This window comes from Syngnathus typhle, linkage group LG4 (genome assembly GCF_033458585.1).
Source record: "Syngnathus typhle isolate RoL2023-S1 ecotype Sweden linkage group LG4, RoL_Styp_1.0, whole genome shotgun sequence".
NCBI lineage: Eukaryota > Metazoa > Chordata > Actinopteri > Syngnathiformes > Syngnathidae > Syngnathus > Syngnathus typhle.
Window position 1 is genome coordinate 16,313,330 of NC_083741.1, and position 12,873 is coordinate 16,326,202.

Sequence of the window (12,873 nt, forward strand, 5' to 3'; positions counted from 1 at the left end):
TATTGAAAACAACATAGTGCTGACGCCGTACGACATGGGTTTTTTGCTTTCCAAATAAGGGGTCGTCACTAGTTATTTGTGTTTAGACAAATGTCTAAGCTATAATGGTGTAATTAATGATTAAAACTTGAAAGTATCTGTTTATTGTATTCGTTTATATGTTTAACAAAGCCATCACAAAACTGTTGTAATTATTTAGATTTTGATCTAAATTAGCCTTGAATAAAGACTAAGCAGTCACATGAATTAACAGAAAAAATGGACAGCCGGACTCGGAATCATGGTCAAGAGGCCGGGCTCGGACTCGGTGCAAAAATCCGACCGAGTCCACAGCCCTGCTGCTGCCATACATTGCTCATACTGTATCTCAAATGTTGGCTCACAAATCAAAGCAAAAAAAATTGAATAAAAATCTGGTGCATGACAGCTCGTATACAACCAAAATTGGTAGTATATTTATATTTACTTTTCTTTACTCTGCGGTTAATCAAAAAGCAGCAATCTCATTTCCAGACCAGTTGTTTGTATGACACATGATAAATGAGTCTTGTAATGATCAACATTATTCAACACTTATGTCTAAATTATAACACATTCTGATTAATTTTATCATGAAATACATGTGGCAGGTAAATATTACTAGATGCTCCTTGTGGTTGTTTTTCCTGTTCCGATCATTGACAGCTAAGATTGGAGGAGTTTTTATAATACCTCTGGGATGGAGTGAAAGAAAATGGTAGTGTACACACACCCAACACAATTAAGGTTCAACACATTCAAGTTGACGGAGGCGGGCCTTTCATCAAGTAGCATTAGAAGAAACGGATCTGTGTGTATATAAGAGTGTGTGTGTGCGTGTGTATATGTGTGTCTTCCATTTGTTTGTGCGTTTCAATCCCAAACTTCTGCAGGAGACTGCCCTGGAGTAAGTGGTTACCATGGCAACACTGGGCGGAAGAAGAATAAAGAGGGAAGGGTAGAGAGAAGTGAATGTGTCTGTATGTGTTTGTGTGTCTGGTCTTGTTTGTTCATCATCTACCTGCCTACCAGCAAAACAATGTGATCCCGCAGAGTGCGCACACTTATGCACACGCATCCACGCACACACGAATACACACGGATGCCTTGGAAGTGTATGCTGACATTTGGGAATGCACTCTGCCTGCATGCATTGGGAGGAGGGAACTTCTGTAAGATGAAGCACAAGTAAAAGAGCTGCATGCGACATTCACACTCAGTGCATTATTAGTCGGAGCGTCATGACAACTGATCAATGAAACTAGTCCGTTTGGCCGACCATCCCTCTCGCTCCTTCTCTCCCTATGGAGAAATATAAGCTGTGAAACCATTTAAAATGCTGACAGCACGACAAAGCGAGCCTCTGTGGGCACACGGCAACAGCTAGACAGTGTCAGCATTTTAGTCAAAATTGACGAGATTTACTACAAAGAGGCTTCAGAGGGTGAAAAATGATGAGAATATTACTTGTCACACGTTCCTCCCCACTTATATAATGTATATCACGCGCTAGAGGCACATCAGCAAGAGTGGTGGGCAATTTACAGATCTTTGTGGCTTCATTTAATAGCTATTTCTGAGTGATTAGAATAACTTCCTTAAATTCCGAAACGACGTACTCATTGAAGACAATGAATCATTTCCGCATCCTCAAGCACATTGGGTGGAGCAACCTAAAAATGTGGGAATTTCCTGTAAACTTGCTGTGAAAATTCCCAATAACTTTAGCACATTTCCTGGTGCTGTTTTGGAGGTTTGTTTGTAGGCGTGGGACAAGAATTATACATAGTAATGTTGAGTTAGATAGCAAATTGTTTTTTGGTTTACATCTATGCAGTTTTCAAACACGTTAGAACGAATCACCCGGTCTATGGCACAGGGAAACTTGGTCCAGACCATTCTATGGAATTGCTCTAAAAAAAAAATTCAAAGTGTGATAAGTCAACCCAGGGGCAGCCAACAAATTAAGTTAAAAATGACAGCAAGTTAGTAGCATAGACTAACAAATAGGTGAAGACAGCCCCCACACACACAAAACCTCGCACATTCTCATAAGAGGAGACATGTTCATTGATCTAGAAATGATTGTAAGTCAAAAGAACGACAATGACCTGAAACGCACAGCCACGACCTAACAGGTGAGAGTAATTTTGTTTACTTTGTATGTGTGCGCATCACTAAGTCACGAAAGTGTCTATTCTTTCTGCGCGCTATATGACTCAAGCATTTTGACAATCTCCGGGTTATGAGTGTATGTTTTAGGGTGAAGTACCTGTACGTGTGTCTGTGTCCTAGTTCAGGTCACTGACTCTTTTGTTATTTCATGTTGAAGGTTTGCTTCGATGTGTCTGTGCGTGTGTTTGGGCGCATGAACCAGTCCCTGTATTCAACCATGTTTTGTTTTCGATACATATATCATTTTGCTGGTGATCAATCATTCATTCCATAGATGTTTAAATTTTCAACTTACTTTTGTATTCAAGGTGAAAGCCTGCAGCCACAACGCTTATGTCACTCTGAAAGTGCAAGAGAAGCTGATTGGATGTGGAGTTAAGGAGGGCAGGAGCTGTAGTTCCTGTAAAAAAAAATAGAACAATAATTTAAATGGATTAAGAATTACAAACAATTTATTTGGCTTATGTGTACCTAATGATGTGACCGCTGAGTGTAGAAAAATGCATAAGCTATGAAAGTCTAGCCTTAAGAAGTCTTTACAACCCAAGTCCATCCAGGAAATACCAGGAAAGGAAGGTGAGTGACCTCTAACCCTCCACAGACCGCTAACAAGGAATTGTCCTGATATGAGGGAACCCTCATCAGACCTCACGCTCAGTAGCAAACATCAGATCACTGCGGTTAGATCGGGCAGCTCCCCAGTGTGCCTTGTGGAGAAGGGCACAGTCATTTGCGTGTCTTTGTGTGCGAGTGTGTGCTGCCCAGTAGGCGGCGTTTTTCATGTGTGATAGGTATATGACAGGTATGTGCTTGGGGCAGGTCACAGGGGAAACACCGCAGGGAGATTGTAAAGGTTAGCTCATTCTTTACTCCTCCCTGTCCTCTCTTCCACCTTCGAGGCTTCACTCAAAGTACAAGTGGAGCTTCTTTGCTCTTTCTTCTCCTGCTCCCTCCGCTCGCTGTCGCCACAGAGGAGGACTTCTTAACGCATCAAAAGGACATTTAAGATAATATCAGATTCCTTGGTATTACAACTCATCCATTATATATGACTGGTGTGCAGTGTTATGTGTGTGCATGTGTGTGCTCATAGATTAATATCTGTCATAGCTAATTCATCACATATACTCAGTGTTTGTGTGCGTGTGTGCATACAGCTTTAGTTTAGGAGCTGTCATATCCTATCTATCGTAGACCTCAACCTGTGTGTGTGTGGGGGGGGGTATGTAGGGGCATTGTTGTCATACCAGAAAATGACCCTAATTTAGGAGCCGTCATGTCTCCCCCATCGTAGATCTCCAGAGAATCCCAGTTGTGCTCCGTAGCAAATGTCATCACTTGAATCTAAACAACACATAATGAAAATAAAACATATTTTGCATCAAATGTCTGTGCAGAGTCATTGTATAACTTTGGAAGCAGAAGTATTCTCGTGGCATTCTTGTCACGTTTTTTCCCTGCCTATTTTTATAGCAGCAATAACATTGTGGTGTGGCACCCAATGGCTGCCATGTAACTCAAATGCAGTCAGCCTCTACATATTCACCGATCAGCAATCACAAATTCCCCTATTCACGTTTATTTCTCATGTCATGTCAGGTCATATGATATAGAGAATGGTAGTAAAACAGTCGTGTTGGCCTGCTGTGGCACATAAACAGACAGCAACACAGCACTGACCACCCTTGTTATTTAACAATGTCTGCACTTCATCTGCCCAGCAGTATTTTTCCACCATCTGAATATCTGGATGCAGAGTGCTGTTCACGTTCACCTCAATCGTCTTGTCAAAAGACGGGCACTTTACAACGGGATATCTAGTGGTTAGCGCGTTGCTATAATGTTTGGATATAGCCGTCTTAGTTGGGTCGGAGTACTTGGTGCGCAAGCCAGGTGTTGGCTGCGATTGTGGCGTGAGTAGAAAGCTAAGTGGTTGGCAAGGGTTAGTGACTCATCGATTACAACCAATCATGATTATTTTTAGAATAACAACTATATCAACAACTTCTCTGAAACTTTGAACCCCCTATTGGGCATTATTGAATGATATTTATTTATTTCACTGGGATCTATGCTGATAGAAAGAGCGCAAATATTTAGCTAATGTGTAATGTTAAAAGGAAAATATCAGCTCTTCACCTGTATTCCGGCTCCTTCGCTGACATGGATTCTCCATAGACAGTTGAGACTGTTTGGGTATGGCTCCGGAAAGCCAGGAGACAATATGGTACCACGGCGCTCCGTCAGATTCCCACTGCACGGAACTGAAGAGTAGACCAAAATTACAGATTTTTCAGCGCAGTTTATTAACTGAATAACTGAGAGAAATGACAGGCTGTTAGAAAATGATGGTAGGTGCAGCCAGAATAAAGTGTTGAAATGACTGTAACACAGAGCCAGGGGCTGAAAAGAAAAAGTGGCTCCATATGATTTAATAAACTGAAGTGACAATTAAAGCTGTTTGCAGCAGAAATAGATCGCATACAGATGTAGATTTTGTTGGACAGCATTAGTATTGAATGATGATTTAGCGCTTCGGAACAATTTTTAGTTAGAGACGGTGTAATGCCAGAAGAATATGAGAGCCAATAAAAATGCAATAAAGTCACTTTTATGAAGTGAGATATTAATTAACAAAAACTGTAGGTTTGTTATTGAAGTTATAGTTTGCAATATTGTATTGTATCATAAATAATTGAAGTTTCTGAGTGTTTGCTCAATTTGCCAGCTCTTGAATTATCTGCATCTTGTGTCCGGTGAGGGTATATCTCAGTGGCTTACCGATACAGCTTGGCGTCGATGAATTCCACTGTGCCAGAGCACCTGGTACAGCCTGGCACCGGATCGCGCTGGATCCTTTCAGCAGATATCCCGGACTGCACTCGAAACGGACCACCGAGCCAGCTGAAAACTCCGACCCGATCCGCCGGCCGTAGCGAGGTTCTGGCACAGAGCTACACTGACTGTCGCTGGTCCTAGGCACAGCTTCAGTCGGCAGTCATTAAAAGAGTATTGGTTGGTGGAAAGATCACAAAAAAATAATTCATTGAACCTCATCCACCATCAGCCCTCATGAGCACGTACTTGAAATGCCTTTAAGGAATTCAAATGATCACTCGTTCATTGTAAACGGTTTTGATAAAGAGGTATTTTACAAAGTGACCCTCGTGAGGATAAGCAGTTTGGGAAATGGATGGATGGATTAAGTATCTGTGGTGTTTCATTTACAGACATTTCAAATCATAGAACTTTTTCATCTTTAGTTATTTCTGCAGCTATAGTGGAATACTATTTCCATCTCAGAATGATTAGTGTTGATGTTGCTTCATTTTGTCTTTGACTTGGATGTCCATTAGTTATCTGTTTAGCCATTCAAAGTGTAACTGCACCAAAGCAAGGAGGGAGTCAGTCACTGTTAATTGCAACTTTCAAAGAAATAGATTTACATTAATGTGTTTGAATGATTTGTCCTTTTAACAACTCACCATTAATCACTCTCAAACAGATTTTCTCATATACAATACAAATACACTTTTGATATTATTGGTGAATGAGGTGTTGAAAGAAGATACTTTAGTCACATTACCTTGGTAGACAAAGTGAAAGCCCTTAGCTGGTTGGCCACTCTTGGCATTGAAGCGCAACATTATCTGATGGGATGTTGCCAAGGGTAACGTCTCCCCTGGGAAACATAAATAACACAAACCAAGCAATGCGGTTTTGAAGTTAAAATTTGTGGTTGATTTGCACAGTCTTAAGAATTTCCTGAGGAACATGCGTTTAAAAGACATTTCTTCATTTTTATAGTGCGGATGGATGAATGGATGGATGGATGGACAGACGCACGGATGGATTTGTTAAAGGCACACTCGACCTAAACTTTTCCCACACTATTGTTGACAACGCAGATACAGTAGTTTGATTTTCAATCCATACTAATATTATTGCCATGTACTATAATGACATTTGCTGTGGATGGATTGTTATGGAGAATGCAGGACAGTTCTGCTGCTTCCTCCACGGCCCCAACGAGGCATTCCTGTTGCTGATGCTGTCTCAAAGATAAGCCATAATAGATTCTCACTAAGTACATCACTGCCAAATATACTGAGATAACAACTGCTGGTGCTGTGATCTCACGGCCCCCAAGAATGGTTTTCTTGCAGACAATTTTATTTTATTCTTCTTACAAAAGATGTGATCAGGAACTCCTAAAGAGCATAACTTAACTAACCCTATCCTCACCTGAATGTGATCCCGCCAGTGAACTCAACAATCGAGAGTTCTCATCGGCGCCATCGAATAGCTCCACCGAGTCGTTCATCGCAGTCTGGAAAATGGCAAACTGACCGAAAACAACTGGAAAGAAGGACGAGGGACGGACCAGAAAATCAAGAAAATGTTAAATACATGAGCGGATTTAGTATTACGATTTTATGTATTTACAATTCAAGCATACCGAACTGTGGAGGCACTGTGATGTAGTAGGAACAAATTTGTCTAGAGGTGTAATTTAAAGGGTAGTTTGGAGACAAAACGACTCCCTCGGATCCACCATAGTGTCCACCACACGGCGCTGCAGAAACACACAGAAAGATGATGTTAGAATTTGCAAGGTGGTAGAATTCTGGCAAATGCAAAGCCATAATGCAAACTCTTGTTGGATTGTTTGTAAATTACTTAGTGAGATTTTTAAAGGCTTGTTTCATTCTGCTATTAACACATTTAAGGTTGATGATGAATCACTAACACTTGTTTGTTGCCTGCTTTTCACGTATACATTGCTCTTTGGTTTACCTGCCAGTTTCACCTCTAAATATAAATGAAGGCCTCACGGGTAAAAGTCAAATTCTTGCAGGTCAAATGTCAATTGTGTAAATGATCTGGCATGATCCTCTCCTAGTTTTGACTGCTTATGAGTAAGACAAAACATTCCCCAATAAGCTATTTTTCATCTTGTTGATGCGTTGAATTGACACCTAAAAAGCCCACTTCAATTTTGAGGGATTATGTTGAAAACTGCATTTTAATTCACTGCTGTTTTTTCCCCTGCAACCTCTACCTTCTGTGTGATCATCAAGATGATGCAAAACTCCCTCACCCAATGCCCGTGCTACGTTTGCTGAAGGGTTGTAGCATCAGTAAAGCTAAATAAAGGTTAACATTGTATCCCTTCTAGGTTTGATATTCAGTATTCTGCTTAGTTTACCATATTTTGCGCAGGCTCCTGATAAAATTTTTCATCAACATCACGAAATAAGGGATCGTAAACTTACTATGAAGTGTCTCGGCCAAAGGTTTAGAAAATATTTTGGAACCTGTTTCGGATATTCCCATTGCCACAGTAAATTGAAATGCTATGGACTTCATTCACAAAATACTGTCGATATTGGTCACTGGCAGTAAAATGTAGCTACATAACTGAGTGAAATTCAGATTTCACACAGACTGCCAAGACAAATTGATTGACTGTGCTCATGAAAGTGATCCATATTCAATTTGGAGAAAAAAAATCACATTTAGCAAATGTTTATTAGCTTTTTAGACAGTTTTCATTTTATCCTCATGATACAACATACAGTAGGAACGTGATAAGAATTGTATTAATTTTTTTATCATATACTATTAAAAAAAGTAAACGATTAAAAAAGGAAAAGTCCAAATATCTAAAGACTGCTTGCTGCATATTAAGGGAAAAATATAGAAACGAACATGACTCTCAAAACACAGCTACCCACAATCTTCGATTAGGGCACTGCCATACGTCAGCCAGAAGGAGTGGCCTAATGTACAAATAGTATAAAATATAGGAAATGCAGTTTACTGTTGTACAAAATGTTAATTTAAAACACATGCATACTGAGGTCTTGAGCACAGAGACCTCCTGTCTCTCTACAGCCATGACATTTGTGTGGATAATGCGCATAGCATGAAGGGGTTTAAAAAGTCAACGTAATGACCCGTAGGCTTTTTTCAGAGTCATCTTTCAGGGACATCCCTCAACGTGACCCCAAGATGGTCTTTTAACCTGCCTGCATTACTGAGCAGAAGCTTTTCAGATGCGTAGAGGTCCCGATCCAAGCAACCTCCTACAATAACATTTCAAAAATTAGATTAGTGATCTGAGCACATGTGCTCTTATCACAAAACTTTGCATAAGAATTGGCACCCTGGATGAGCCCGACTTGTTAAATAGATCAACACAGCAGAAAAAAAAGGACTGCTAAAATTGTTTTTGCCACTATTTCCAACAGAGCAGATGCCTTTGTTGGCCTCTCGTCCTCCACTTTGCTAACCCCCCCCATCCCTTTTGCTTCATAAACCATCAGAGTAATCATCCACTTTCTCTTCTGCTCTTCTTCATCCTCCACGCCGACTGATATTTTCTGAATTGATTCATGCTGTGATGCTGCATTCTAACCCTCAGGTCTGAAGGTGTGTTCTTGATCTACCCACAATCTCCCAGTGGTGTTGCTCCAGGCTCAGGTGCTAAAAAGCCTCCACACAAATGGGCTTTGATCACTCATGCTCACAACGCACTGAAACACACAAACACACTTTGGAAGAATTACTTCTCATGGTCGTTCAACATCCAACAAAGACGCATACACACTCACACACGCATAAGCCATTCTTTGTAACAAAGAGAAAAGAGTACAAAAAAAAGTCTAAAAATGTCCCAAAGTGTTGAGCTTATGTTGTAGCACCTCCTGGAGTTTTTTGAAAACTAGCTAATAAAATTGTTATTGTGCCTTTAATTTTCCAGGGATTAGATTCATTTCAGGAAAGAAAATAACCTCAAACCCTTGAGTCTTGTGCACCCACACTTTAACAAACAAGGCACTTATTATTATCCTTTTTTGAAGCAGAAGCAGTTTCACTGTGTTTTATGGAAGGAACTGAACTTTGTGTATCATCAATATGTAAATATGTTTATATTGCTACGATAGTATTATAGATCAACATGTGTGCATATACGTAGATTGGCCCACAGTCACACAGGTGAACTTTATTCACATTACTAAGATTTGAGTCGATTATGCATCCCCCATACCGCTTCTCAGTTTTTGGGCGGTAGGTGAGGTATACCCTGAACTGGTTGCCAGCCAATCGCAGGGCACACAGAGACAAATAACCATTCACACTCATAATCACACCTACGGACAATTTGGAGTGATCAATCGGCCCACCATGCATGTTTTTAGACCGTGGGAGGAAACCCGCACACACGCACGGGGGAACATGCAAACTCCACCCAGGAAGGCCAGAGCCAGAATCAAGCTGCCCCTGAGGCAACATACTAGCCAGTGCACTACCACGCCGCCTGAATCGATTACACTTAAAATGTATTCTATACTATAGTTTCGGCAAATTACGATGCATGCACATATTGCAAGTGTGTGAGGATGCTGCATTTAGGTACAAGTCAAAACCCCCGTGCACACGCGCATGTATGCAGATACACACACACACAAAGAGAGAGTAGCCCATCAACAGCCACTAAGAATTTCCTCTTCCTTTCAACAGCTCGTAGTTACCATGGGAACCTATAAAAAAAAAGAATGAGATGGGAGTGAGAGATGGAGAGAGAGAGAGAGAGAGAGAGAGAGAGAGAGAGAGAGACAGAGAGAGACAGAGAGAGAGAGAGAGAGAGAGAGAGAGAAAGAGAGAAAGAGAGAAAGAGAGTGAGTGAGTGCGTGTGAGATAGAGAGAGAGAGAGAGAGAGAGAGAGAGAGAGTGAGAGAGACAGAGTGAGACAGACAGAGGGAGAGAGACAGTGAGAGAGAGAGAGAGAGAGTGAGTGTGATGTGAGAGAGAGAGAGAGAGAGAGAGAGAGAGAGAGAGAGAGAGAGAGACAGAGAGAGAGACAGAGACAGAGACAGAGAGACAGAGACAGAGACAGAGTGAGAGAGAGAGTGAAAGAGAGGGAAGAGAGAGAGTGAAAGAGAGGGAAGAGAGAGAGTATGAGAGAAAGTTGGAAATAGAGCAAGAGGGGGAGCGAGCAAGAAAGCAAGAGAGGATGAGAGAGAAGGAGAGAGAGAAAGAGAGCAACAATATAGCATGAAAGAGAGAGAGGGAAAGAGAGACAGAGCTAGAGAGACAGATTAAATCAGACAGATGATACGGTAAAAGGCAGTGCAAGAGAGAGGGTTGGTGAGAAGGAAAGGGAAAAAGGGGCTGAGCATGGGGACAAAAGGTGAAACGAGAGGAGACGGAGGGAGTGTAAGTGGAGCTGTATTATTTAAGGGGGTCTCAACCTGTCTAATGAGCTTGGTCTAAGAGCCCCCAGGAGTTGGCCCGAGACACAGACACAGAAAGGGAGGAAAAAGTGCTCAAACGATGTGGTAAGAAGAGTCAATGTGGAGAAGAATGGAGATGAGTGAAATGGAGGGAATTAGTAAGTCGAATTGTGTTGACTGAATTGTTTCACCAAAGGAGGAAGTAGAACCTTAATCAAAGACCTTGTGGAAACAGAAAGGGGAAAACAACTTTAATCGAAACTTACATCTAGACAATATGATGAGATCCAAACACAGATGTGTGGGAAACTTTGCATTCATTCAATGAAGTAATATTTTTGGTGCATATATTCTAAATGAATTATTGTTTAAAAAATATGCTTCATTGATCGCTTTATAAATATAAATAATTGATTCTGATAAAGCTTGATTGATATACTAGCAGTTCTATAATACCCAACGGAGTGGCATAGGATGGGTCAGATGATGCAATGTGGAAAGGCTATGATATGATTACGATCTCAATACTCACCTTCTGTTCATCGGCCACTCAAATAACCTCACTAAATGAAACATTTATCGAGCTAAATGCAAAACTGCTGCTGGAAGCCATGTGAAGTGCGCAAAAAAACAACACGTAAAAGCATTGTCGTTCTTGTAAATTATTTTTGCTGTATGCTTGACGTACAAATGTCGGTACCTTTGTGTAGGAAATGACCAAGTAGATAGCAAAGGCGATGCTTTTATCTTGATAAAAGGTCACCAGGTGGGACATCCAATAAATCCACTTTACTGTAGTTATTTGTTGCTGTTGTGAAATACTTCCACCCAGACGTGATAACAACCAATGGTGAGGGAGATTTAATTAAACATATCTTACTGTGTTCATTTTAAAATAGTTTCTTAATTCTTTACCTGGGTTATTTGGCAGCGCTAATATGACAAAAGCAAATAATTACTTGAGTAGGTGTTCAATGAAAAAAATTGTTAATTACTAACTTGTGATTAATTTCTGATTTCTTGAAACAGTCATGTGACACATTTCTTTCTTACAAAGCAAAATAGTTCTCACAAGCAAAAGAAATACTAGGTGGAAACAAAAGTAGGTGGTTACAAGCCACCTGCATTGATTTGTGGACATGGGTCAGATTATTGTTTTATATAAATCTGAGTCCTCCGTATAGTTAAACGCTCAAACAGAGACATGCGCTTTATATGACAAATACACTGCAAATGGCCATTTGGCAGGTGTCACTTGCTAGGCTCTGTCAGCCATTAATCAAGTAGACAGTTTGGACAGTTTGGCCTTCCAATCCCTGACAGAATCCGGCTCAGATGTCACATAAGGACACACACACACGCAAGCACCCGCGCACACACACATGTATGCACGCACGCACGCGCACGCGCACGCACACGCACGCACGCACGCACACACACACACACAAACACACACACACACAAGCACACACGCAAGGATGAAGTCAAACCAACCGCTGCATTGATTGTTCATAGGCTCTCTGCCATGAGAGCTAACTTCAAAATTAAAAACAGAATAAGACTGTAAATAAATATCAGTGTCTTATTAGGCTTTTATTTGTAAATTGCCCCATGGAAGCAATCACTGTGGTGGCTCCACACTACTTATGTGCCCCCCTTGATCATGACCTACCGTAAGGAGTTAATTGGCAGTGTGTGTTTGTGTGCATGTTAAAGGACACCTAGTTATTCTTGAAAAGCACTTGATGCTTTTGACGTCAGGGCTCTTAATTTCCCCTCATAGAAAACTCCTCCAAGTACGCCTTTATGGACCTTGCTTTGTGCACTGAGAGCAGAAATAGGTCTTGCACAAACTCTTCACACAGAGTTGCGGAGAATTGTCCAAAATATCTGATGATTAGATCACTTTAGTAACTAACACTGGCAGTATAACAAGATTCCTTGATTAATAATTTCTGTTTATAAACTATAAGTGGCGTGAGACTATCTGGTTCCTATGTGTGTGACAATTTGTCTGTCCTACCTTTACATGACGGTAGAGTCTTGTCCCACACCGGCTTTCCATCATGGCCCATCACACAGGTTATTGTTTCTCCTCCCACTGTTGTGTAGCCATCGTGACAGTTATAGGACACCTGAGATCCCAGTTTATAGTCATAGCCGGTCCTACTAGCATTCATGATGTTACCAGGATCAAAACAAGCCTCCCTTGGTTTTTCTGAAAGAATAAAAAAAAGAGAGTAGGGGGCTTTTAGAAACTCGTAAAATTTCCATAGATCCGTACAGCACTTCCATTTTCATATTTCTGGCACTGCACTTCCTAAATAAAATGTATACTTCAACACATATCCCCAAAACATCTTTGTTACACATTGTTACAAAATACAATCTGAAGAAATTGTATGTTGACGCAACACAAAGCAGTGGAATAGTCGTGCCT

The 12,873-nt window shown here is 40.9% G+C and overlaps 1 protein-coding gene across 2 annotated transcripts in view; it reads right to left on the reverse strand.

The window, feature by feature from the left end:
• LOC133152939 (CUB and sushi domain-containing protein 1-like) overlaps positions 1-12,873 on the reverse strand; it is a 290,934-nt gene that overhangs the window by 46,455 nt on the left and 231,606 nt on the right. For both annotated transcript variants that reach the window (XM_061276928.1, XM_061276927.1), the window contains exons 33-40: positions 12,457-12,651; positions 6,653-6,769; positions 6,439-6,552; positions 5,780-5,875; positions 4,975-5,178; positions 4,333-4,457; positions 3,441-3,537; positions 2,489-2,593 (exon numbers count right to left, since the gene is read on the reverse strand). In XM_061276928.1, the coding sequence (XP_061132912.1) occupies positions 2,489-2,593; positions 3,441-3,537; positions 4,333-4,457; positions 4,975-5,178; positions 5,780-5,875; positions 6,439-6,552; positions 6,653-6,769; positions 12,457-12,651 (1,053 nt within the window). The remainder of the gene's footprint in view (positions 1-2,488; positions 2,594-3,440; positions 3,538-4,332; positions 4,458-4,974; positions 5,179-5,779; positions 5,876-6,438; positions 6,553-6,652; positions 6,770-12,456; positions 12,652-12,873) is intronic.